This window comes from Mesoplodon bidens (genome assembly GCF_964165515.1).
Source record: "Mesoplodon bidens genome assembly, chromosome: 3".
Lineage (NCBI taxonomy): Eukaryota > Metazoa > Chordata > Mammalia > Artiodactyla > Ziphiidae > Mesoplodon > Mesoplodon bidens.
Window position 1 is genome coordinate 86,701,520 of NC_138178.1, and position 27,999 is coordinate 86,729,518.

Consider the following 27,999-nt stretch of genomic DNA (forward strand, 5'->3'; position numbering starts at 1 on the left):
TAGTTGCTAAGGCACCAACCGTCTCACAGGAAGAGGGGACGGTGCAATCGCTTTTGGCGTCGGAGCGAATCCTCTGGAAACCGAGCTTATTTGTTCCGGGAGGAAACATTCAGCTCCTCTAAGACCGACGGGAAGGCGAGGAGAAGCTGGGAGTAACGCCTCTGAGCCGCGGAGGATTGTGGGAGGAGGTTGTCTCCAATTTCTCCTCCCCCGCTCCCCCCGCGTCCCAACCAAGATGTCTGACATGGAGGATGATTTCATGTGCGATGATGAGGAGGACTACGACCTGGTGAGGCGCAGGGAACAGAACTCTGGGGCTGGAGGTGGCTTCTGGCTTTAGGGGCCGGGGCGGCCGCGGCATTTCCCCGTTGAACATGTGCTCCTTCCAGCCTCTCCCGGTGCAGTGACAGGACGAGTTTACCTCCTCCCACTTCCCGCACCGGGCCCGGGCCCTGCCTCTCCAGCATGGGGGAAGGGAAGGTAAAGGAGGCAGCGAAGGGGGTCCCGAGCATTGCGCTCCAAGTCCGAGCGCCTCCTTCGTTTACCTCTGGCCTCCAGCGCCCGGTTCTCTATGCCTCCTCCCTCTTCCCTTACCGCGCAAGCCGCCTTGGGGACCGTGCAGTGGTCTAGGCCCCGGCGATGCCCTTTCGGGCCCGGCATTCTCGGCCCCTCGTATTCACACTTGAATTGAGCGGGTGCGAAATGCTGGGAGAGGGGTCCGAAAACTAGGAGGCCTTACTGCTCCCAGGCCTGACAGCGAAAAGCCACTTGTGAGTCTCCTGGAAACAGAGCTTAATTAGTCTTGTCCAGGGTCCGTTTTGGTTTAAGGTAAAGGTGCAGTGGAGAACTGAGAGCAAGGCTAGCTTTAAAAAAGTAGTTTAACTACTTGTTTAAAGAGAAAAGCTCGTAAGGAGGTTTTGCTTTTTGTTTGTTTAGGGTTTGGCGGGTGGGGTGGTATAAGGGGATTGACACATTGGCTTTTATCTTGACTTAGAAATTTCCCAATATTCAAAGTTAAAAATATCAACAGTGTAGAACTAAACGAATTTCTGTAGCTGAATGGTGATTTTTAAAGATTAAAGGTTTAATTTATGAACAGATTTACAGGTTTTTAAAAATTCACTAACATTTCAAGTTGATATTCAAAAACGTTACCTGTGTGGGAACTAAGAAAGATTATCTGGACCAAGAATTAGCGTCAACTTGGCTTTGCTTTTTATTTGGGGGTGTTTTTGTGCATGGTTCTTGTATATTATGGTGATGCTGCATTACTGTAAAGTTATGAAATAGTTGCTTAGGGAAGTCTGTCTCATTTTAAGTGCCAGAGAGTTCTCAAGATATTAATATATCGTTTTGAATTAGTGTAAATCTTTGTATAGTCTTTTCCAATTAATCTTTCCCTTTTAAAAGAAGGCATATTTGCAAAAGGGAGAGGGAAATGCTTGTTATTACCTGAAATTTATAGTAGAGGTGTTGATAATTCTTAAACGCAGAGTTTTGCTAAGATTTCTGCCTTACATTTTAGTTTCTTCAGATCAAGCCAGTTTTAGGCAGTGCCCTAAGTCCATTAAGAATATGCTACTTGTAATATTTTGTGCATTTTTATTTATTACATGTTTACTTATATTACAGGTATTTTTTAACTACGGAAGTGTTTCTTTTAACTGTTTTAACTAGTGTTTTTACATGTTTGTACCTATCTCTTTTCTAAGCAATAGTTTTTTGAATACATGACTTATTAGCACTATGAGTGAGTCTCTAACGTAAGAATGAGAATGAGAATCTTACAGTCCCATGAAGTACTCAGTTCATTTTTGCAAGGATTTTAATTAAATAAACATGATTTAACCTGGCTATGTTTCTCCAGCCTTTGAGGGCCTACAGTACATGTACAATATAAAATTGAACATGTAGTTTTAACCTTTCTTTAAAATTTCTTAACCAAAAAAAGTAAGATTTTACACTACCACACACACAAATAATAATTCCCCACTCCAGCATTCTGTTAAATAGTCCTCCCCCCATATCTCTCTTACACAGATATTATATTAATTTATTTTTTACTTCCTTAGTTAATTTCCTTAAGCCACTATGTTTAAAAAAAAGATTAAGAGGGCTGGTTGCCATTTCATGCTTACATGTTGCCAAAAGAAAAGTTGTTGTTGTTTTTGTTTTTTAATAGTTATTTGCCTGGGTCTTTTCTGTTTGTTTGTTTCTTAGAATTTAAAGAGTCAGAATTGACTTGCTGTTTTAGGGAAACTTCTTTTTTATTAAAAAAATGTATTGTTTGTTGGAAAGTTTGCCATCACCTCATTTTAGTCAAAATGTTAACAAGAGCCATGAGTATCCTAACTACAGATATATTCAGTATATATTTTATAAGTTGTCTGTTGATAAATTTTAATACCCTAAATCACTTCTTGTTCTTGCCCAATCTAGTAGAAATAGGTAGTTAGGATATCACTGAAAAAAGTAAAAATTTGTTTCTAAAACTATACTGTTTTATCGAAAAACGTAAATAATGATTTGTGCCCAAGAGCTAAACGAGAATTAAGTTGGTTAAAAAAAGAAGAAACAAACATGAAATTAATTCAATAGGCTTGACCTCTTATTTCTAAGATCTTTTTGACTTTTATTTGAGGTGGAAGCAGGCACTTTCTAAGCATAGGAGTGAATGGAGAAGTAGAAGACGGTACTGGTAAATGTCTTTTAATCCAATGGTAATTTTACACATTTATATACGATAGTGTTAATAGTAACAATAATAATAAGTAATAACTATAGTGCCATTCATTAAGTTAATAAGGTCCTTGATAGATAAGTTAACTGTATTGTAATTCCACAGTTCAGCCGTTCTAGCATGAAGTTGATTGGTAATTCTAATAATCTTTTAGAAAGGATTTAAGACAGACTGATGTAATACCAAAAATTATTCTTTAGTAGTTCCTGTTATAGGTATTGTATATTTGAACTTAAATGTTATTATTAGAAAAAAACATGTTGAAAAGGTAGACTAATTCTACCTGGTTAGGTATGTTACTGAAATGTGAGCCTCTTTATAGTCACCTAGTCAAGTTTATAGTTGTGATTCATGAATGAATGTTTACTACTATTGTTATTCTTGTCTTAATAAATAGCTGTTTTAATGCCCTAGAAGTTTACTTCTTTTTTTCTACTTTTTGGGGGGAGAGAAAAGAGTCTTAGCCATAGGATATCTTACAGAATCTCTTATTTGTCACAACTTTAACAAGATCAGACAAATGTCATGTATGTTAGAAAGAACCTTAGAACATGGTTTAGCAAATTAAAATATAACACTTCCATTTTTTAAAAAGATTTTTGAATGGACATGAATAGCATACACACTTTGAAAAAGAAGTAGATTAATATAGGACAGGGCAAAAAATAGCTTCAGGGATTTGTGTGTTTAATATTAAGACATTCACTTGTCACTCATTGTACATATAAGGAACTTGGAGGTTATAGGTTATTTTATTCTGAGACTGTTGTCTCAGTCACTTACAAGCTTGACAAACAAAATGTTGGGGATCTTTAAGAACAGATTTTCAAACAATATACTTTTTGTGGTCTGGGCCATTGTTTTTTATGCTGTACACACATTTGGAGTTCTGCGTGTAGTCTTCACAAAGATGAAGTTTGATTATACAGTTGAGGCTTAAAAGAAACGTGACAGGGAATTCCCTGACAGTCCAGTGGTTAGAACTTGGAGCTTTCTTTGCTGTGGGCCCAGGTTTGATCCCTGGTCGCAGAATTAAGATCCCACAAGCCGCTCAGAGTGGCCAAAAAAAAAAAAAAGACATGTTTAGTTGTAAATAATTGGAAACACCCCCGCACACACCTTATCAATAGTACGGGAATACTATTAATAGTAATAAGGTAATAATAGATAAATTATGATATATCCACGTGATGGAAAGTATGTCAGCATTTCAAACCATGCTTCTAAAGAATATCCAATGATGAAAAACTTGATAAATTAGTCAGTACTGTTGGGTGTAAGGGAGGACAGGAATACATGTCACACTAGCTTAAACTAAAAAGAGTGTGTATTGGCTCACATCACCAGGAAGTGTAAATATGGCTGGATTCATGGCTCAGATAATGATGCTGGGTCTTTTTCTGTTTCTATCTCTTCCTGGGCTGCTTTCCTCACTGTATTGGCTTAATTGCCTTCACATTATATCACAAGATCTTGTGATATAATGTGTTATCTTCCTAGTATTATAACCCCAAAGGCAAAAGAGTCTTCCTTGCTAGCTCTAACAGTGAAACCCTATGAAGAACTTTTATTGATTCACCTTAGGCCTGCATCACCTTCTTCGTACTGCTCAGTCACTGTAGAGAGGGAGGATAGGTTCCTTGCCCTGCCCTGTGGGAGGAGCACTATAATTGAAAACCCTCACCTAGGAGAGGAAGAGTCAGTCACCATTGCTGTGCACATAGTGAATACATGTCCACTATAAATATGTAATCCATATTATGATTTTATTGGGTGGGGCTAAAGTTCATTTTGCTGGGTGGGAAAAATATAGAAAAAATGTCTGGAAAATATGAAAAGTGTCAGGAAAATTAAAATGTGTTTATTTCTTGCAAACCTTTCACAGTGAACCTGCATTTTATTGCTGGGGGGAGAGGGGATGGTTTACAGGGTACAAATGATGAACAGAAATCTTACTTTGATCTTGGCGGAGTGGGGGTGGGGTGGGCACACCAAACAGTGATTTTTGTCATTGCTCAAAAATTTTTAGAGTTCTTCAGAACCTGAAGCATCTAGCTTTTTAAAATAGGTAATACATGCACATGGTTCAAAAACATGAAATGTTAAAATAAAATTTCCATTTTTGTTCCCTATTTGCCCAGTTCCCATTCCTCCCCATAGGTAACCAAATACACATTTTTATCCCATTCCCCTTTTTTAAACCAAGATGTAGCATATTTAGCATAGTATATATATTGTTCTACACTTGGTTTTTTAATTTATCTTGGAGATTATTCCATAGAACTATGCAGAGAGATTCCTTATTTCTTTTTATAGCTGCATTGATTGCGTGGATGTACCATACTTTATTTAACCAGTTCTCTATTGATGAGAATTTGGCCTGTTTCCTTTTGCTGTTGTAAACTGTGCAGCTTCTTTTTTTTTTTTTTAACTTGAGCTATAGCCAAGTTTTCTCCATTTTATAGGTGTCAAAAATTGTGAGTCGGGTTTGATTAAATAAGTTGGGCCCTCAAACTGGATGATACTGTTTTAGGTCAGAAACATCTAACTTAAGAATTTCAGAAGTGTTACTTAATAATCCATGTCAGTATAATTGGAATAATTTACCAGTAATTTACCACCTCTTAAAGTTACTACTTTAAAGAACATTGGTTTGAAATATAAGTTTGGGTGTATTTTCAAAAAGGACTGTTGCATTACCTCATGGGTGTATCCTATATAATGAAATTAGAGAGGTTCAAACAAGGATAACTAATGATAAGGATGTCATTATAAGATCTCCCATAAGTAATGAGAGACAGCTTTTATGCTAACAATGAGATAAATTTTTTCACCCCTAATGTAAATCTGTAAAGTATGAATATCCAACAGAATAAATCTGTACTTGTGTACCATGTCCCAAAATGAACACATGGATCTCAGCAAGAATTAGAAATCAACCCCCATAATTGACAGGAGAGGAACTGAAACATCCAGTGTAAGTGACTTAGCTAAATTTACGTGACAAATTAGTGGCCGAGTCAAAACTAGAGCCCAAGTCTAATGACCTTAATGATGTCTTGTTGGAAATTTTAATTTGAAGACTGAAAGTTTAGGACAGATAAAAGAATGTTCTGATTTATACCATAGACAAATTAGGATCCATTACCTTGAGTGAAATTTTTTAAAGTTTGGTTAATTTTATGAATGGCTAAACCACAGTTGGCTACCTAGGACTTGGATTAAATCTCATCCTTAAGGATAATGAGACTTTGCCCTTTGCCCTAGATGCCCAACATCTAGTATAGCTGTCTAAACATGGTCAAGGCTTGGGAAGCATTGTTAATGGTGAGTCTTGTTTTCCTAGAGCACATTTCTTAAGACCTCTATTGGCAAGAGACACAAGTACATGAACTATGAAACTGACCCTGTTCAGCAGTGACTCCATTCCAACATAGAGTCAAAATTGTCCCTGCCTATTGTGTGTTGTCTTATTTTGGAACATTCACCCACTTTTCGTTTCAATTAAGCAAACACTTATTGAGCATTTTGTAATATACCAGGCTCTGGGGATACCAAGATGAGTAAAAGTAAGTTCTTGGCTTTTGAGAAGCTCATGGTGGGGCAGGTGAGGGGAGAGGGGAGGTGGGAACAGCAAACACACAAGACTCCATCTTAGAGACATGCATGTCATGTAGAAGCATGACTGAGGAGAAAATTTATTTTGCTAAGAAGAGTTGGAGAAAGAATCACAAGGTAAGCCTTGATGAATACCTTTCTCAGGAGTGTTAGGGGTGGGGAGCATCATAGGAGAAAAGTGGGAAGTTTGTTGGAAGGCGCGGTGGATTAGAATTCCTAGCAGAGAGACCAGTGTATGCCAAAGCAGAGATTTTGAAGTGCATGGCGTATTTGGGGGGAAGAAAGAATAGATTTGGTTGGTGTAGATGGGTACGTAATTGCTTTGGGAAGATGTCAGGACATGAGCTATTATGTAAGTGGGTTGGAACTATTATGAACTTTAGTGGATTTTTAAAAATCCCTTTAACACTGTTCAAGTGCTTGCTTTTTCATATATTGCTTAAATTCTTTGTTTTTTAAAAAGCATTCTTAATACGTAGGTTAAAATTTCAATTTCTCTTTTAAAAACATTTCATTTATGCTTTTATAAATTATAGTTATCACCTCTTCATCTGACATAAGGGAATTCAGTTAGCAATATTTATTTAATACTTTTCCTATATTCCCTATTTTGACTAATGGTATTGTGTGTAACCAAGTCAGCAATAGTCTTTAGAGATAACTTTTCCCCTTTCTTGTGCCCATATGATGTGTCCTTTTTATTTTACATCCTTAACATCGCATATATTTATTCTATCCCCTTCCTCTTCTCCCTGTTCTACTACTTGGATCAGACCTTCATCATGTCTTGGCCAGACTGTTGTAAGAGTATCCAGTGGGCTACTTCATTACTACCAGAATGCTCTTCCTAAAACACAAGTCTAATTCCCTATAAAACATTTTAGTGCGTCTCCATTTGATCTTAACTCCTTGCTAGACTTGTACAGTTCTACTGTCTGATCCAGTTTATCTCTTATCAGCTCTACACACATGCTGTGTTTCAGCCCAATCAGACTATTGATGGTTCTTCCAAATATGCAATGCCATTTCAAGCTTCCATGCTTTTGCATAGTTAATTGTTTTATTTCTGGTGCCTTTTCTCATCCCTGGGAACTTCTATCCCTACTTTTAGACCTGGTTCAGGTAACTTTTCCCTCTTCTAACTCATTCAAGAGTAGTTGATTACTCCTCTTCTGAGCTGCCACTGTACCTAGTATGTGTCTCTGTTACTGCTTTTATTGTGTTATATTGGTGTTTCATTTGCATATCTGTCTCAGACCATGAATAGCTTGAGGGGAAAGACTTAATTTGCATTTGTTGAGCAACATTTAATTGCTGGTTTATACTAAAGATCATTATCGTTGAGTATAAATAACAGATATAAATAATATATAATAGATATTCTACACAAAAGAATTATTCTAAAGACTTCTCAAAATATCTTCAGTGTAAAAATCATGCCAGTGTAGGAAGTGAATAGTTTCCTGTAGCGTAGTTTGTATTGATGGTGTGATTCACTGAGCTGCAAATGACAGGTTAGTGATGTCATGGAGGCTGCAACATGGTGTTGCAGATCATAACACAGGACTGCCTAATTATAAGAAACCAATCAGTAACGTATCAGCTGTGCCAATTCTCATGTATTTATACATTTCAGCAGTAACACTTAAAAATTGAATTGCAATTATGCAAAAAATTTACATTTCACTTCTTAACCCATGCAATATGAAAAACCAAAATAACATATTCACAAAATGCTGAGGGCTGGATTAAGTCTTATCTCAACTGTAGTGATTTGGGAGAGTTATGTAGAAGTTAGAAATATCATTAGCTGGAGCCAGTCGGTTCCCAGAAGTTGCAGGTAGTCAGTCTTGTACTACAAGAGGCATTCAGACATGGTAGGAAATGTAAAGGTTCCTGCCTTCAACAATGTTATAATCAGTTCAGTAATTTCCAGTAATTGAAGTTAACCTTCTGGCAACTCCTCGTCCTACTGATGTGTGCCTCTCAGCTTCTACTTACCTCATATCCTGGTCAGTTTTTTTTTCCTAATCCATTATGGGCTAAGAAACCAAAAATAAATGGGCTTTGAGTAAGAGTCCAGATTCTTAGACTTGGTGGTAGGTGTAAATCAAAGATACTTTGCTTCCAAGTTCAGGGGTGCATTCTGAAGATTTGGGTTGCAGAAAAGTCATTTTCTGGTTCTAGCTATTCCCATATATTATTGAACAGTTACTAGAGAATAACTGAGAAGAACTGATTTCCAAAGGTGAGAGTAGGTTTTATAGCTATGATTCTTCACTCCAAGTCTTCCCTGAGGAGGTGATGCTTAAGCTGTAATGACATGCAGTGGTTAATGGGATGAAGAGAGGTAGAAAGAAAAAGGAATGTCATGTAAAGGTGAGAACAAGTTTGGTAACTTGTGAGGTAAGGCCAGGGTGGCTGCAGCAAAGTGGATGAGGGAGAGCTTGACAGGAGATACGGTTGGGTGCATAATCGAGTCACATTTTGGTGATTTTTGAACTTGATTTTAAGAGCAATGGGAAACCATTTTTGAGAAGAGGAATGAGATAATTTACATCTTATGAAGATTATTCTGGCTGCTTACCCTAAGAAGACTGGAATTTGAAAGTTAAAAAGGAGAATGGGAAGGTTATAGTCTGTGGAGAGATGAAAGTGGCGTGGTAGACTAGGGTGGTGGTGGGGCGGGGGGGAGTGGATGGACTTGGGATTCACGTTCAAGGTAGAATCAGTAAGGACTTTTTATGTTCCAGCGGTATGGTTGCTTTTAGTTGTTTAGTTATCTCCCGTTACAGTTTCGTGTCTGCTGTTCTCTCTTCCCCTTTCTTGTTTTGTCCAGCATGCAAACTCCCATTTATCTTTCACAACCTGGCTCAGAAGCCATTAACTCTCATAACATGATTTGATGTATACACTGGCATGTTCATTATTTATTAATTGCTTTTTTAGTTTAATCAGTTTTATTGCAGTCAAACCTAAATTACAGGGTTAGGAAGTGAATGAGTGATTATGAACTTTACGCACTACTCAGAATTTGATCCCAACTCTAAGAGAAGTGTTCCAGAGGATTTTCATATGTTGAGCATAATTCAATTCCTGATACTTATATTTGTGAGGCAGAGTGCCAGTGCTTCACAGGCAGTATCTTTATACAAGGAAATAATTATCCTCCAGAGGGCGCACATTACAAAGCCATTGTGGTCAGCTAAAACTGATTCTATACTAAGATCAAACACCTCCCTCCATCTACTGGTCATAGGAAAAATTCGTCTTGTGTTACATATTTTTGAGCTTTCTACACTCATGTGCATTTTTTCTTTCATGTGCCTTTATGAGACAATACAAAATTTCTCATAAGTATCTGCAAAAAAAGTTTACCTGTACTTGGATTTAGAAATAGCTGTTCTTGTCTTTTTCTGTTTACTTTCAGGCACAATTCTGAATTTGGCATAAACTTGCCCTTTGTAATGACTCATAGCTGAAGGAAATAATCTTCTCTCTTCCTAAAATAATAGTTTTTACTACACTAATTTATGTATATTTTATAATCCTCATCATTAAATTGAATATCATATCCTGGAACTATTTTAAACTCTTGTTTATACTGCTCCACAAAATAGTGTTACTCCAATTTTTCTTTGTGCTTTATTGTTCCATAACTAGGAACTGAATTAATGTGATGAAAAGTCACATAAAACTATATAAATAAATTTTGTTTTATTTATTTTGATTTGTTATAAGACTAAAGTATGTTAATATAACTAAACAGCTGTTGAGTAATGTGGAATGCACATAAAGCAAATATTCTTATAAACATATAGTTATATTTAGTAATAGACTACTCTGCTATATATAGATTACCATCCTAGGTAGTTAGGCCATGTTAGAATAATGAAATTTCGACTTAGGGAGTAGCAAAAACTAGATTATGGAACTAAAGATGAATAGTTAACATTTACATAATAATTAGTATTTACATTGATTTTTCTCAAGTTCCATTATCAACAAAAGGTTAACCACTACAGAATTGAAGATCGTAACCAATATTTCTTTACAATTTGCTTTTGTGTTGATTCTATGGAAATCGTAGTTTTGATCTGAAGGAAAGAAATGATTCTACAGTAGTTCAAGACCCCCGGTGGTTGCCTGAAACCAAGGACAGTACTAAACCATATATATGCCATGTTTTTTCCTATACATACATACCTGTAATATAGTTTAATTTATAAATTAGGCACAGTAATAGGTTAACAAGAATAATAGAACAATTATAACAATATACTGTCATAAAAGTTGTACGAATGTGGTCTCTGTCCTTAATCAACTCCTTCAACTTTGCCAGAAATGTGACAATGACTTCTTCATTAGCAGATGTAGCCTCTCCAGTAATTTTTATATTTTTCGGTCCAAACCTGTTCCTGAAACTATGCAACCATCCCTTACTTGCAGTAAATGGCTTGGTGTCACTCGTTTCAGGGAATCCTTTGCTGAAGTCTTTGTATAGGCTCAATGTTTTCTGGCATAATACATCATTACCATCAGTCAGAACATGTTTTCTGTTCATGTCCTTCACCCACAAATTTAATGCCTTTTTCATCTTAACTAAGTACTTTTCACACACTGTGGCTGTAACTTCTGCAACAGCAAAGCTAGCACAAATTTCTTTTTTCCTTCACAATTTCATGGATAGAAGATTCGTTCTTACCATGGATCTTAGCAACCTTAGCATACATTTTTTTTCTTAAGTTGAGAACTTTCACCTTTTCAATTAAAAGAAGCACTTTAGGGCCTCACTTTGGCATATGTGAATTTCTACCATCACTACTTTTGAGCTTTGGGGCCATTATTAAGTACAGTAAGGGTAACTTGAACAGGAGCACTGTGATACCACAATAGTGGATCTGATAACTGAGCCCGCTGTTAAGTGACTCACAGGTGGGATATGCTGGACAAAGGGATGATTCACATTCAGGGTGGAACAGAGAGAGATGGCAAGAGATGTCTTCGTGCTACTCAGAATGACTCACAATTTAAAACTTACGAATTGTTTATTTCTGGAATTTTCCAGTTTCCATACCTCAACTGACGGAGCAACTGAAACCATAGAAAGTGAAACCACGGATAAGGAGGGACTACTGTATTCTGCTATCCACTTGATTTTGGGTTTTCCCCTTGTTATTTAAATAATGGTTAAATATCAATGGGGTTTCACCTATGTAATTAAATTGTTTTGTTTTTTATAAATGTGTGGATTTTCTCTTAACAGTATTCACATTTTAGCAATGTGTGAGTTTCTTTTCTTTTTCTCCTTCATTTTAATATCTCTTTCTAACACACAGGAATACTCTGAAGATAGTAACTCTGAGCCGAATGTGGATTTGGAAAATCAGTACTATAATTCCAAAGCATTAAAAGAAGATGACCCAAAAGCAGCATTAAGCAGTTTCCAAAAGGTTCATATTTTTTCTGGCTGATTCTGTGTCTTATATTTTTCTAAATGATGTCTTAAATCAAGTAAATTCCAAGTGATTTTATCTCAGTAATACGTTTGGATACTTAGTGATAATCCTGTAAAATAAGTTTGCATTATGCAACAAAAGCAAATATTTCAAAAGGGCTATCCTTTTGTTTTTTCCAGTCAGGTTATCTATAGAGCAGGGCCATTGTCCTGAAAAGCTAGTATGGTTCTGGCAGAAAGAGAATCAACATGCTGGTCAATAGTTATTATCCCTGCAATCGTGTTCCTTTGTCTTTGGGTGACAAATCACACAGGTGTGGTTTCATTATTAAATAGTGTGATTTCTTTACTATTGATAAACTTTTGGGTTATTCTTACCAGCGGATTATTCAGAGGAATAAAAAGTACTTCTGGGATTGTATAATCAAGAAATAGTTCTTATTTAATCTTTTGATGAAGAAACTTCAAAATAAGCTCACTTATCCTTAAGTAAGCATTTTAAGGCTAGTTTCTTAAGCCTATTAAATATGACATTGAGAAGTAGAGTTCTTGGGGCAGTGTTTTTCATGCATATAATGTAAAATTAGTTTACAACTTAGATATTGAGTGTCATTAGAAAATAACGGCATTAAATTATACTGGAAGTTTCTTCTTTTTTTAGGTTTTGGAACTTGAAGGTGAAAAAGGAGAATGGGGATTTAAAGCACTGAAACAAATGATTAAGATTAACTTCAAGTTGGTAAGATGTGTTTTGAGAGGAATTAAACTGTTAATGAAATTCTGTGCTTAAAAACCTCATGGCGGGCTTCCCTGGTGGTGCAGTGGTTGAGAGTCTGCCTGCCGATGCAGGGGACACGGGTTCGTGCCCTGGTCCGGGAGAATCCCACATGCCGCGGAGCAGCTGGGCCTGTGAGCCATGGCCGCTGAGCCTGCGCCTCCGGAGCCTGTGCTCCGCAATGGGAGAGGCCACAACAGTGAGAGGCCTGGGTACGAGGAAAAAAAAAAAAAAAAAAACTCATGGCAACAAAATGTCATTATATCTACTTCTCTAAAATAATTCCGTTGATATGTTTCCATATTTAGCCTACTTTTCATTTGTGACTACAGTAGTACTAAATTTTAAAAATTCTGCATAGGCTACAAAGTTTTCTGTTTAAGAAAGCTTATCTTTTCGATACATGGGCAGTATTTAGCTACATTATTAATAGAATGACTTTTCCCTGCCAGCCTAGGTCAGTCAGTAGAGCATGAGACTCTTAATAGAGAGTGACGTTTCAACAAACTATTAGTGTTTATTTCGGAGTTCTGATGTTCTACTTTTTATTACAAAACGTTCTTCTTCCACTGATTAGGGCCAAAACCTTCATGGCTCCTCTCTTTGTCTCTCACCCCACAAATAATCCATTGGGAAATCCAGGTGGCTTTATATATCTTCAGAATACATTCAGTATATTTTATAATTTAGAGGGCTATGGAAGCATCAGGTGTCTCAGGGGATGGAGATTTTGATTGAACAATTACAGTGATGTTACAGGCCCATGTTCAACTCCTAAGATTCTGTGATTTGAAATAATACCAAGAGACCCTATAGAAATCTACTATTTTATCATACTAGCAGTCGTTTAGTTTTTGAGCCCGTTTAAATGTATGCCACCCGTGGGAATTGATTTTACCATTTTACCTTGAGCCAGGATAGGAAGCAAGTGAAAGGAGAGGATTATTTGTATTTTGTGTTATTTTGCCTACCTTCCTTCTCTACCTTTTATTTGCTGTAGTAGCATCTCTGAATAAGTTGTGGTTTACAAGAGTAGTTTCAGCGTCCATCCCTGCCACCTCATTTTTGAGTTAGATTCAGAGTTGGACTCATGTTTCTGTGTAGTCCTCTTGGGCAGTAGAAAGTTGGAAAGGTTTGTTGTCAGCTGCTCTGTGCATTCACCACTGCAAGTAAAAACCAGTAAACCTAATTGTCCCTCGATCTTTAATTACAGTAACATAATTTTTGAAAAATTAGCTTTCAAGTTATTGTGGCATAAGGAAATGAAGTCAAAACTAACTTTTTGCTAAAATCCTATTTCAGGATCAAGATATAATCTCAAAGTTGGGACAGTCATATTTCTGATTTCCATTTTGCTAGGAGACTTGTTCTATAACTTGGGTTTCAGTGGCTCATTGAGAGGGTGTTACCTATTATTTACCCCCACGTGGTGCTGGTATACTTGGAAACGAAAGTAGTTTGATGTATATTGCTAAAGCTTTTCTCATTGTTCTGTTTTTTCCTCACCTACCCCTACTAGTTTTCTTTTTCGTAATTCACTTGCTTAGAACGTTTCAGGGAGTCTTCTCATGTTTTTCTTTTCTTGTCCTTCATGCTATATACCAAGGCAGAACATAGTCATAAGCAGAAAAATTACAGTGTCATTAATTTATGCTTCACCCTAATAAATTTACATGTTCTGTTATTCAAGAAAAAAAGCATTGTATCTGCCATTGCTCCACCTCTGTGATTAAAAGTAGAGTATATTGTTAATCCCAATAAAAAAAGGGATTAACAGCACTTGGAGATTGTGGGGACTGTGGATGCAGGTGATATGATATGCTCTGAGGGATGATAGACCCTCTGCCAAAATATTTAAGTGCTGGAAATTTCACTAATAGTCCTTTATTTCCTCAGATCTTTCATGTTTCCTGGAATAACCACAGTAATGCAAATAGTCCTGCAAGGAATAGCAACAGTAGCTACATCTGCTATTGAGTAGAGCCTTAGGTGGGAGGACTTTTCCCCTTTTTAGGGGTTGGGAGGACTTTTCTTGATAGTGGGATGAGTACCTGGGCTTGAAGAGATTCTTTCACTTCACATTTTAATATAAGAGCCTGCCAATAATAGGGAGAGAAGAAATACATAACTATTGATAGAGAGCTTCCTGATGAAGGGGTAAATTTTTAGGAAAGAACATTTGAAAAGTAGGACTTATTTCTACCTTTTGGTCTATGAATATTTGAGTAGTTTTTGTGATTTAAATAAATGTGCTTGTTGTGCCGTGAGGAACAATATCTGAAATTTGGAAAATCTATAAGTGGTTCTTTTTCAAAGCCTAACTTCAAAAATATGATTCATTTACTGAGTAATCTAGTAATTTAAAATTTAAGCTAAAATGTTTATAATGTTTCCGTCATATAGTTTCTCTATTATTGAGAAACTGTTATTTTTCAATTAACTGGTAATATGTACTATAATCTTAATCATGTGTATATATCTTAGTAAATAAATATGTACCTAGTAATGCATTTTTCTTCCCTCATAGACAAACTTTCCAGAAATGATGAACAGATATAAACAACTATTGACCTATATTCGGAGTGCAGTCACAAGAAATTATTCTGAAAAATCCATTAATTCTATTCTTGATTATATCTCCACTTCTAAGCAGGTTAGATCTGTTTTTCCCTCTTAGTACTTATCAATATATTTATCATTTATACTAAGGGCTTTCTTTTTTTGTTTTTAAGGCCTAGAGGTTTTATTTAAGCAGTTATGCTCATTTTTATTTTTAGTGTGCTTTAAAAATAATGTGTATTTTATTCTTGATTACAGTACTAATTGTATAATATTAAAAGATTATAACCCTAGCTTAATCTCTTTAAATATCATCTTCAGATCTTCAGGTCTGCACACAACTTTTGCAGGCTTATATTAGACTCCCATACAGTTACTATCACAGTTCCTTCTAATAAACTTCATCAGCACTTCAGCTAGCCACCCTGAGCTGTTAATACTTAACAGTGAGTGGTTTGTGTAGATTTGATTAGATAAAGATCCTTGTGAGGAGAACCTGTACTCATATCGATTAGTAATTGGCATTACTCATTAGGTGTTCAATTCAATAAGTGCTACTATTACAAAGAATAGGTGGATGATGGATGATGAAACTACAGTGGGTATGGGGAATGATAGTGCTTTCATTATTCTAGTCTTTGATTATTAAGAAAAGCAATGATTATTTTATTGCTAAGGTAATTTTTAATTGGACTGTTTGTTTATATTCTTTTAAGCAACATAGTCCTAAGTTTCAGCTTTCTTACGCTATGATATTTGAAAACAAGAAGTATTTTCTATATCACTTAGCATTTCTTAGAACGTTTGATAACTCTTCGTACTCAAAAAATGTTCATCTCAGAACCAGCATCTTTCATTCTGTCTTTTCTGCTAGATGTTGTTTTTATTTCTTGAGGCAGTTTATTTTTACTGTTCATATCTAAAATATATGTAATGGAAATAGAGGAAGATAAACTTATGTTCAGAACATTAGCACTTAATGGCACTAATTCTAGAGTTGTTAAATATCAGGGGGCTTTTCTTAAGTGGAAAAATATTTTCTGTGTTTTAAAACATGTGTTATCAGAACATTTTTTTTGTACATTATTCATAAATGGTATGCCAGATATTGGGGCGGGGGATTAAATAATTTAAAACTTTAAGATTGTGTGTTGCTTCATGCTATTATATGTAAGCTTTTTGTCTTTTTGAAGGTAAGTATAGATATTGGTTGGGCAATACTTGACTTACTGTGCAATCAGCAGTCGTGAATAAATAGGCAACCTTTTCTGAAAGTATCAAGCTTTCCTGTTAAGTAGAGACCTAGAGAATCAGGTATTCAAACAAAGGTAGAGCCAGAAGCGGGGGGGAGGGGGACAGAGGAGCTTATCATAATGCAAAACAAACAGCAATTTCCATTAAAAAAAAGTCAGACTTATGAACTGATGGCGTTAGACTCAGCTAAAATTGTGCTAGACTTTTCCCTCCACTCAACTCCAACAGTTTACCAGTAACTTAAAAGCTTGTAGTCCAGTTAATTGATTAGTGACATTTATAGAAGAATTTTTGAGGGAAGAGGCTTATTCTTTGTTTCTTTAACAACTTAACTTAGTGTTTGCCATATAGTAGGCCCCAAATAAGAGTTGAGTGCATAAGATATACACTATTAATAATAAACAGCACAACTAGTTCTATGTGCATGTCATTTACTTTGCTAATATAGAACAAGTTATTAGATTGAAAAGGACAAACCTATACTACTAGAGCATTAGACATTTTCTGGGTTTTATTTTTTTTTAACGCATAAAAACACATCTTGGCACTTTTTGTAAATTTGGTCTGTACTTTGCTAAGGTTTTGTTAATTTTGTGGACTGTCACAGACATTCAGTAAGATACAGATAGTGTATCTTATGTGTATTAAAGTTCAAAGATGCACTTTTAGTTTGCTCAAATTAACTTTATTAACAGGTACAAATTTGCTGTTTACAATTATAGAATTCTGATTTTTTATGTCAGATGGATTTACTGCAGGAATTCTATGAAACAACACTGGAAGCTTTGAAAGATGCTAAGAATGACAGACTGTGGTTTAAGACAAATACAAAGGTAACAATTATAATTACATTTTTTTCTTTTGAAGAGTGGATGGGTATCCTTGATAAACTCTATAAAGGTGCACCTTCTGTTGAAATCTTTTAATTTTAATAAGTTTATTTTTTTACAGCTGGGGAAATTATATTTAGAACGAGAGGAATATGGAAAGCTTCAAAAAATTTTACGCCAGTTACATCAGTCCTGCCAGGTAACATTCTTTTATTTTTTCTTAATATTTCTTCATAATAAAAAAGCATAAGAAAAAAATTGTATTTGAAACATTGTTTAGGGATTGCAAAAATAAAATTTGGAAAATAAGTTACCGGAAAGCTAATTTTTTCTGAGAATTACATTTCTTCCTCCTAGTCCTAATTTTAGTCCTTATCTTTGTAGAATGAGGCATAGGTATCAATAAATGAACAGACCAGTCATTAATACTAAGAATAAGCCTTTTAATTATGTACGCTATGAAAATCAGAAAGGATATTACAGACATACATCATAAAGATATTTTATATTCTAGTTTTCATGTATGAATCCTCTGTAACACCACTGTCCCATAGAACTTCATGTGATGTTAGAAACATTCTGTATCTGTGCTCTCCAATATGGTAGCATCAGATACATGTCATCAAGCACTTGAAACGTGACTAGTGAGATGAAGGTACTGAGTTTTTAATTTAATTTAAATTTCGATAACCATGTGGTCTGGACAGTACACCTGTATAACTTTCTAAATGTGAGCTGTAATTTTGTATTTCCTTTTTTGTCTTGATCAATAAGTTACTTGATATTAGTTTAAATATTATGTAGAAATACTGTTTTAAATATTTTTATGCTCTTTCAATGCCATGTACTCTTATTTTAATTATGTATGTTATGTCTGTGAATGGGTAAAAAGTTAATCAGAAAAGTGTTCTAAATCATCTGCAGATATTTTCATTTAATAATTTTACCTTTTTTTTAGTTTTTAAAAGCAGGAAAATGTTTTAGATTTCATAATAGGTTTGGTTTATAAGGCAGATCAGTTCATACTTAACTAGAGTTATTATTATTTATATTATAATTTATCTGTTGACAGATTGGTCTTCCAGATTGTGAACTTTTTGAGATCAGGGACATTGGCTTATCTAAATTTGTATTTCCCCAAGGTAGACCCAGTACCTGGTACTAGGAACGCACTTGAGAAGTGTTTTGATTGAATCAGTGGATCTAAAGTAGTTGTGAAGATTTGGAGAAGACCATTCATAATCTCCTAGATAAAACAAAACATTGCAACTTTTATACATTAAAAAATACCTCTGGCCACTTTTTTCCTATTGAATGACTAGAAAATACAAAAATGACTAGAAAATGGGTTCCTTTTTGGCCATTGAAGGTCATGTTCTTAGTAATCTAGGTCCCAGCTGAAATTTGTAATGCATTTTCCCACAGAATTAGTATTATAAGTGTAAGGTTCTCAGGGTAACTCAAGTAAAAATCACTAGGTTGCATCTGAATTCTGTCTTGACTAAATGTTCATTATTTGCTTTCCTAGACTGATGATGGAGAAGATGACCTGAAAAAAGGCACACAGTTATTAGAAATATATGCTTTGGAAATTCAAATGTACACAGCACAGAAAAATAACAAAAAACTTAAAGCACTCTATGAACAGTCACTTCACATCAAGTCTGCCATCCCTCATCCCCTGATCATGGGAGTCATCAGAGGCAAGTTTGGTTTGGAAAGGGTGGGCAGTGTCATGGGAAGATATCAGGGTGTCCTTACATATGATTGAATGACTCTGAAGGTTGTTTGTTTTAGTGAAAATAAAAGGCAAAGTAGTGAAGTCAAAGAAATGATCTAGTCTTAGAAGGGAATTAGGATGAATCTTTGTCTTTGTAAAATTTACATCAGTAAAGATATTATTAATAAAAAATTCACCATCAGAAGTTCTGTTGTTGAATTGTAATGATATATGTATATAATTACTTTCTTTTTTAATGATTTTTTTATTTTTTATTGAAGTATAGTTGATTTACAATGTGTTGATTTCTGCTGTACAGCAAAGTGACTCAGTTATACATATATATACATTCTTTTTTGTATTATTTTCCATTATTTTTTATCACAGGATATTGAATATAGTGTGCTGTGCTGTACAATAGGACCTTGATATTTATCCATTCTATATGTAATAGTTTTCTATTAACCCCAAACTTCCCGTCCATTCCTCCTTCCCCCCTCCCCCTTGGCAACCACAAGTCTGTTCTCTATGTCTGTGAGTCTGTTTCTGTTCTGTAGATACGTTCATTTGTGGCTTTATTTTATATGAGTAATATCATATGGGATTTGTCTTTCTCTTTCTGACTTCACTTAGTATGATAATCTCTAGTTGCATCCATATTGCTGCAAATAGCATTATTTCATTCTTTTTTATGGCCAGGTAGTATTCCATTGTGTATATGTACCACATCTTCTTTATCCATTCATCTGTTGATGAACATTTAAGTTGTTTCCATGTCTTGGCTACTGTGAACTCTGTGAACATAGGAATACATGTATCTTTTTGAATTATAAGTTTCTCTGGATATATGCCCAGGAGTGGGATTGCTGGATCATATATGGTAATTCAGTTTTTAGTTTTCTGAGGAACCTCCATACTGTTTTCCATAGTGACTGCACCAATTTAACATTCCCACCAACAGTGTAGGAGGGTTCTTTCCTCTCCTCCACACCCTCTCCAGCATTTGCTATTTGTAGACTTTTTAATGATGGCCATTCTGATTGGTGTGAGGTGGTAGCTCATTGTAGTTTTGATAAAATTACTTTCTACTTCAACTGAGAATAAAGATTTGTAAATGCTTGTTTGGCTGATATTTAATGAAGAGCTTGCTTTTAAGAATTAAAGTATGTGCCCTTTACACACTACAGGAGCTAGTAGTCTTCAAGATATAGAATTAAAAGACTGGAAGCACTGAAATAGTTTTCATTTGATTTTTATAAAGTGTTCAATCTTATTATTACAGAACTGAAAATGTCCTCTTTTCTCCTGTTTTATTCTTTACAGAATGTGGTGGTAAAATGCACTTGAGAGAAGGTGAATTTGAAAAGGCACACACTGATTTTTTTGAAGCCTTCAAGAATTATGATGAATCGGGAAGTCCAAGACGAACCACTTGCTTAAAATATTTGGTCTTAGCAAATATGCTAATGAAATCGGGAATAAATCCATTTGACTCACAGGAGGTATGTTTGTGCTCTAATTCTTCATTTCTATCAGCTATCTCTTGTGAAAATAAATGTATTCTTTCTTTGTACATACACAGTTAATTCTTCTTTTTTTTAACTGTTTAGGCCAAACCTTACAAAAATGATCCAGAAATTCTAGCAATGACGAATTTAGTAAGGTAAGCTTTAATATTTCAGTTAAGGTAAATTACCTTAAAGTAGTGAATAAATAGGAGAGAGGAGAGAACTTTTCAGAATTCAGTTAATACTCAGTGTTTGCTCTCTTGTATTTTGGCTTGAAGTATACCAAAGTTGATGAAATTTTTGAAGTCATTTATTTTACTGTTTCTGTTAGTCACGAGATTTTATAAGTATTCATTATCTGTATGAGTGTGTGCACACACTGTTTTTCATTAGAAAGCTGTAGAGGCTTTAAAACAATTTCACAATGTTACAGTTTCTACCTGCCTTAATCCAAAATGAAATTATGAATTGGTCTACATTAGTCAAGAATTTTCAGTAAGACAGTTTCTTTACTTGTATATTTTCTTAATTGATAAGATTAAAAATCACTTTAAATAAATTTGCCTCAGCTAAATTTCTGACGTAAGGAGCAGCAGAGGTGTCATACTGGTAAGAAATCTAAGGATTTATTGTTGCCTTTTGTGGAGAAAGATATGACTAATTATAGCTAATGACTAAAAAACCTGCCATAATCAATTAGTATTAAACAAAATTAAAGAAAATGAAACCAAGCAAAGAGCCTAGAAAAGACCTGTTTTTGTAAAAGAAATCAATGAACAAGAAAAATTTTCCTCTGGGCCAGGAATAGATGGAGCCTAGGCTTTAATGGGCTTTCTTTATAGAAAACTGAGGAACTTACTAGGTTTCAAGTCCATTGTTTAGATTGTACATCTGAGAACCAAGACAGGAAGAATGTAGTTAGGGACATGGGGCAAGGTTGGGTTTTTTTGTTTGTTTTCAGATACATGTAGGTAATTTAGGTGACCAGACATTGTCTTAATAGTCTTTTTTTAATTTAAAAAAGTATTGTTAGGCTATAAATTATGAGTCACCTACATATAAATTTTATATACTTGGAGAGAATAGCTTATTTCATAATACTGTTTAAGCTTCTATGTAAAATGTCCTGATTTACTTTGTTTTTATTTGGCTATGACTTTTACAAGTTACTAGGCTTTTTGTTTGTTTGAAACCTTAATTTTAGCTGTAAAAAATAAGGAAGATTTTATTTTAAGGGGACTACGAATGGTTAGGGGATAAAAAACTTAAACTGAAACATTAAAAAATCAGTTTCTTTTTTATTGTTTACTTCTTTAGTTTATCTTAATATATATTTGTTGAATTAAGTTGATTTTAGTTATGAAAGGAGGCTTCTCCATCTTTATTTCAAATAGTTTATTCTGCCTACATTTGGCCACATTAAGAGATTATTCGTTTAGAGGTTAGCTTCATAATACTTTAAAAAAAATGTTTATCAAGTTAAATTGCTAAGCAACAGTTTAACTTTTAAAACTCTTAAAGAAATATTGAGGGAAAGTTTTGCCCTAGACATTAATATTTTGTTCAAATTAAATTGGTTAAATGCATTAAATGGATTAAAGTACTGATTTATCAGACCTTAAAAAGTAATGGCTATATTTGTATATTTATTATGTCTTACAATTTACTCTAGTGAAGCCTCTGTATTGGAACTCTGAAACTTATTTTAATGATAAATTTTGAAAGAAGTGGCCTGTGGTGTCCCACATTTTGTGTAAGATTTTTTTTTTAAGCCACTTAAATAGTAGAAGAATGTCTTTTGGTTAAAATAATATGTGTGCAAGTGTTTTCACTATTTGAATATATCCTCCTATAGTATTATATATTACAATAATATATTTGGGGTAGGTAAGAAAAGTAATGCTTCCTAATTTTATCTTCCTAGTCAGTTGCCAGCAGACTAGAGGAAAATAATTCCTGTTGAAGCACTTGAATCACCTGTCCCTAACATGAAGTTACATTGCGACCCAACAGATGGAAGCACAGCAGAGGGCGTGCAGAATGGCTGATGATATGTCTTACATATAAAGCAGACAGTGGTGCCATATCCAGAAGGTTGGCTTCTTCCTTCTCAGCACCTTTAGCAATCCCCATAGTGCCTCCGAGAGTAGATAGTAGACATCTCAGAGAATCATGAATGTAAATCAGCCTTTGGCCTTCTGCAGCAGTGTCCATCACTCTCTACTTTGTGTGTGTATCCCATTTGGCACTAATTATCTGCCACCAATGTTTCTGCTGTATAGCTCAGTGGAATTTTAAGGCTAGAGAGAATTGAGAATCAAATGTTCCCTTTAAGAAGTTTTGGCAGTTGCTGGTACCTTTCTAGAAGATAAAAATTAGGAAGCTGTATTTCTGAATAACCTTCAGAGAGGATATACTGTCTTATATCCAAACTCCTCCATACAGTAGTATGCATGAAACCTGGTTTCTTAGGGATTAAACGCACAATTTAACTTAAAAGCATCAAGCATTAAACAGTTATTAAAGTGTTGTCAATTCTTAATACCAATATTTAGAGAAGATTTTAATTAGCTATGTATAAATATAATATTATAGCCCCAGAAGATATAATTTATCTTTCCTTTATAAAACCAAAAGCATTAAAAAGGAAATTCATTTTATTTTCAGAAGGATACGTGTGTGTTTAATTCCAATTTCCATGACAAGCTATAATATAATTTAGATTTTTGCATATAAAAATTGAGAAATAGGCTCTTTGGTTTATCTGATTTAATATATGACTTCTTCATGTTTGACAAAATTTATGCTTTTCTTTTTCTGTTAGTGCCTATCAGAATAATGACATCACTGAATTTGAAAAGATTCTAAAAACAAATCACAGCAACATCATGGATGATCCTTTCATAAGAGAACACATTGAAGGTATATTCTTTCTGCTGAAATTGTTACTTTCTTTGTCAATGTCAAACAGTACTTCTTAATGGAGCTACATGGAATTAAGCTGTTTTTCTTCTGTTTATTGCAAAATATAGAAATGTTTCTAAATGCTGTCATGGAATGGAATATTCCTTAAAATTATAAAGCTGTTTTAAAGAAATCACTAGCCAATTTCATTTATTAATGTAATCAAGTTCTTATATGATGTCCATTTCATTTAAGGTGGCTGTCCCTTTTACCTTCTTATTCTAATTTAGATATTGTTGCATGTTTATTACTGATGTTGAAGTTCAAAGTTAATTTTTAGGATTTATTTTTGACGACAAAAGTTTTGAAAACAGCCTGCTATTGATAATGCTGAGATGCACTTACTTTGAAAAGGTAGGCTAACACTGTACCAACAAATGTATGAGATTTTTAATAAGTTCTGATTAACAAAGATAAAAGTCATCTCTTTGTTCTGGAACCACTTATACCTCCAGTGTTCCTACCTGTTATGGAGCTATTTGAGGGTTTTTAATAACGATTTGGAATAACTTATTCAAATACTTAAATTCCAGATGCATTAAGAAAATCCAAAGATTAGAAGTAATGTCCTTTTGTTCCTCACCTTCCTTTCTCTTTCCTTCAACAGACATTTTTAAAGTTCTTATTTGAACTTAGAACGATACTATATTTTGTGGGCATAGAAAAATGTAGAAGTCTTGTGCATGAACTCCTATTTTTTTTAAAGGACACTTACATGAAGAACTAGGGACAATTGTAAAATCGTTGTATAAAATGTACTACTCTAGGTTTTGAGAGAGCATAAAATAAGGAACTTGGTGGGTACAAATTAGAGCTTCCTGAAATAGGAAACTGTAGAGGAAATGATGAACAGTGAAGTATTATTGAGAAGGCAAGAAGATATTTTAAGTAGTATCACAACGTGAGCAAAATCAGGGAGGTGGGAACAAGAAAAAATTATGTGAAAGACAGCCTTTAATCATACTATGCGTCTGTTGAACCCAGATGTTTTTAGACACAAATACCTTATGTTCTTGCTAGGAAGAAAGATGTATTTTGAGAAGATAAATGATATAATTAATATAATTGAGAAGTACATAGTGATTCATAAAGATATACAAACTAGTAAATACAAATGTGTTATTTTAACTTTTTTCTTTCAGAGCTTTTGCGAAACATCAGAACACAAGTGCTTATAAAATTAATTAAGCCTTACACAAGAATACATATTCCTTTTATTTCTAAGGTACTTTTATTCATTGATTTTAATATTTATAATTTGTAGTTATAAATGCAGTATACCTATCTTCTATTTAAAAGAGTGATTCTTGTTAACATTTTGTAATACTACATTTTTAAAATGCAGCATAACTTAAGGTTTTTCCTTTTAGTGTGAATTTTTCTGTTTTCCTGGCATAAATTGAGTTAAAAGAAAAGAGAAATAAGGAATCATTATATTTCATCTTAAAGATTCCTTCAGCCTCAGAGAAAATTGTAGGAAAGTGGCTAAAATATATAATGGATGTATGGCTAACCCCAACCACAATAAAATTATAGCAAGAGTATACTTTTAAAGTTAACAAGTTGGATTTTATCAGACCTGTGTTCTCAGAAGTATTTTTAACAGATAATGAAATTTGTTTTAAATTTTCTTTTTTAAGTGGTAGAAATGAATTTAAAATATTTAAGAATAATTATATAAAATCATAAAGTCTTCAAAACGTTAATTGGTAGAATTATAATGAGTCTCTTGTCTTAGGAGTTAAACATAGATGTAGCTGATGTGGAGAGCTTGCTGGTGCAGTGCATATTGGATAAGTAAGTACTTGACTATTTTTGTACCACAAAATGTTTAGGACATAAAGTTTGAATAATGATGGCAAAGGTAACAGTTGAATTCTTGATTTTTCATAAAACTCTCTGGCTATGGTTTTCTATTAAAAGAGATATATGTGTGTGATGGCTTTTTATAAATGAATGATCATATTAAGCACATGATCTTTGAAAAAGTTCTAAAAGACTTTTCAAAAGGTTTCTCTTTCAGTATATGACCCATATACAGCTAGAGAATTATTTAATGGATAGTATTATTTTGTTTTTAAAGTTTAAGGTATGATATGTAATAGTTTGGAAATTGTATCTTTCTTAAATGCAGTATGTTATTTAAAGCTTCACAAATTACATTTGCTGTTGATTAATTGGGTAAGTATATGCCTGTTGGTTCTTTCAATGAAATTGGTGAAAGGTAGCTGAAATCTGATTTCTGTCTAAGTTTGAATAAGGTAGTGAATGTTAAATTAATGCTGAACTCAACCATTCAGTGTAGGCAGCAGCTTTTTTCTTTTACATTTATTGATATTGTGACTATTTATGAAGTCCAGAAGATATGTTTAGTGAAAATTGTTTGTAGACATGTCTTCTTTCATTTATTTATTTCCAGCACTATTCATGGCCGAATTGATCAAGTCAACCAACTCCTTGAATTGGATCATCAGAAGAGGGGTGGTGCCCGATATACTGCACTAGATAAATGGACCAACCAACTAAATTCTCTCAACCAGGCTGTAGTCAGTAAACTGGCTTAACAGAGAACAAGCTTTTACAGACATACTTAAGTGCAGAGATGTAACCCTTAAAAGAACTGGGAATGGCAAAACTACTGTCGGTTGATGTGTCCCGAAAATTATTGGAGTTATGGCAGAAGTGCTTTTTTTGATCAACTGGTTTGTGTTTTGCTGCTGCATTTATCCCAAGAAAAACAGCTTTAATCTCCAGAAGAAAACCAAAATGCCGTGGGATTTATGCTGTATTGACATCTTGCCCTAAAACATACAACATCATAGTAATTTGTCATGGGCAACATGACCAGAGAGAAGATTTTTGTCATGATTTTAAATACACTGACACGCTACTGTTGGTTAAATTTAAACATGTTTTACCTGCAGAAATTCTCTCACAAATAACCTGCAATAACTTGAAATGCATACCCTTTTGAACACTTCCTTTTCTCATGTATAAATTAAAATGTTTGCTGCATTTTGCAAAATGTCAGTTCTCCAAAAATGTGTCCGTATATTTCTGTACCTGCAGTGTAGTAAAGGTTTAGATGAAACCCCATAATTATAGTGGCATACTGTCACTTAGGTTTCAAGCAGCAAAATAAACAGTGCAGCTCAGAAATTGTAGTTTGGTTCTTGATGCGTTTTTATTACATGTGGGGTTTTTGTTTTGTTTTTTAGTACCTTAGAAATGTCAAATTATTTTTCTTCAGTTAATGTTAAAAAGCCTGGGAGCAAATAAGTCGGTTATTTGCTTTCAAGTTTTTAAGGAGAATTAGTTTCTAACAAAACATTTGCATAGTACTTAACTTTGAAAGTGATACTTTAAAGGAATAAAATCCTTTTTTTTTTTTTAAGAATGATACTGCATTTTAAAAGGTTCTAACTCTCAGAATGTTCACTTTAAACAAATACGCCAGAATATAGACAGCTAAATGAATGTTACCCTGCATCGTGATCATGCTGGAAAATTGTTTCCTAATTCCAGCAATCTACCGTTGCTCAAAACCTTTTGGGTTTTGCTCTTTTACAGTTGCATTCAGAGTTCATTTAAGTCACACACACTATTAACTTTATGATTGCATATTGTTAAAAAAAAAAAGTATTACCCAACTTGATTGTTTTATAGTTACCATTTTTGGGCACCAAATGTCTTTTGACTGTTTCCAAAAATTAAATCAATCTATGAGGTAATAGTAGGAAGTATGCAACTGTCTTTGAAGGCGATCACAAAAGAGTTTTAAAGGTATTTTGAGCAGTGGTAGCATAGTTAGAATGAACTGTGGCCTTCCAAGGTGACTATCTTAAAGGAGACGCAGCTCATTTGAATGTATTGAGTTTTGGATGTATTCGTTTCATTTAAAAAAACAAAGTTCACATTATTTTATAGAGTTGAAAGGAAGAACTAAGATTAAGATAATTTCTTTGGTTTTTCTATTGCTTGTTATTATGTAAAAAGTGAGTGGCAGTTCAGAAGGAAGACTGTTGTAACTGAAGAATGACAACCAAGAATTTTTAATCATTAAATCAGATTTTATAAACAGTGGAAGGAGCATGGACTTAAAAACAGGGCAGGCTTATTTGGTTTTGTCAAAATTTTACGAAAATATGTGATATATATTTATACTAAAACTATATAATCCTTAGATTTAGGAGAGCAATCAGTTAATGTCTTTAGCAGATTAAAGCAGTATTAAATACAGGTGCAACTTGAAAATGTAGAAAACTGAAAGAAAATGAAAGACAAAATGTCTCTGGTAGGGAATAAAAAAGTTTAAGATATTATAAAATTATGTGTATTTTTTTCTCTTCTGCATAAATCATTTGTGAAAAATGTGCTAAATTTTTTTTTACAGGAGTAGTAATAATTAGGATTTATTTTTCAACATAATTTAGAGACTCTTGCTACCCAAATAAAAATGACAAGTTTCTGTGCCTATATTCAACTATGTATGCATGTGATATAACTGGAAAAAGGTTTTGCTTATATTTGAATTGATGGAATTAGAATTCAAGGGATTTGAATGACGTGATTT

At 34.1% G+C, this 27,999-nt stretch overlaps 1 protein-coding gene across 2 annotated transcripts; it reads left to right on the plus strand.

Annotated features, from left to right (window-relative positions):
* Positions 1-180: 180 nt before the first annotated feature.
* COPS2 (COP9 signalosome subunit 2) lies at positions 181-27,909 on the plus strand. Of its 2 annotated transcripts, none has more exons than XM_081228193.1 (13): positions 181-289; positions 11,698-11,811; positions 12,478-12,555; positions 15,119-15,244; positions 17,127-17,237; positions 17,356-17,433; positions 18,763-18,937; positions 20,278-20,456; positions 20,565-20,617; positions 23,287-23,384; positions 24,569-24,651; positions 25,165-25,223; positions 25,846-27,909. In XM_081228193.1, the coding sequence occupies exons 1-13, from the start codon at positions 236-238 to the stop codon at positions 25,988-25,990; spliced, it is 1,353 nt and encodes a 450-aa protein (XP_081084319.1). In that variant the 5' UTR covers positions 181-235; the 3' UTR covers positions 25,991-27,909. The 2 variants fall into 2 exon arrangements, with proteins under 2 accessions (XP_081084319.1, XP_081084320.1); XM_081228194.1 differs by having other exon boundaries at positions 17,148-17,237.
* The last annotated feature ends 90 nt before the right edge of the window (positions 27,910-27,999 follow it).

Bases quoted from the DNA above. Each gene is read 5' to 3' on its own strand.
- COPS2 (XM_081228193.1), top strand. From the start codon at position 236: ATGTCTGACATGGAGGATGATTTCATGTGCGATGATGAGGAGGACTAC. The intron at 290-11,697 runs GTGAGGCGCAGG...TCTAACACACAG, and splicing joins ATGAGGAGGACTACGACCTG to GAATACTCTGAAGATAGTAA. The intron at 24,652-25,164 runs GTACTTTTATTC...CTCTTGTCTTAG, and splicing joins ATATTCCTTTTATTTCTAAG to GAGTTAAACATAGATGTAGC.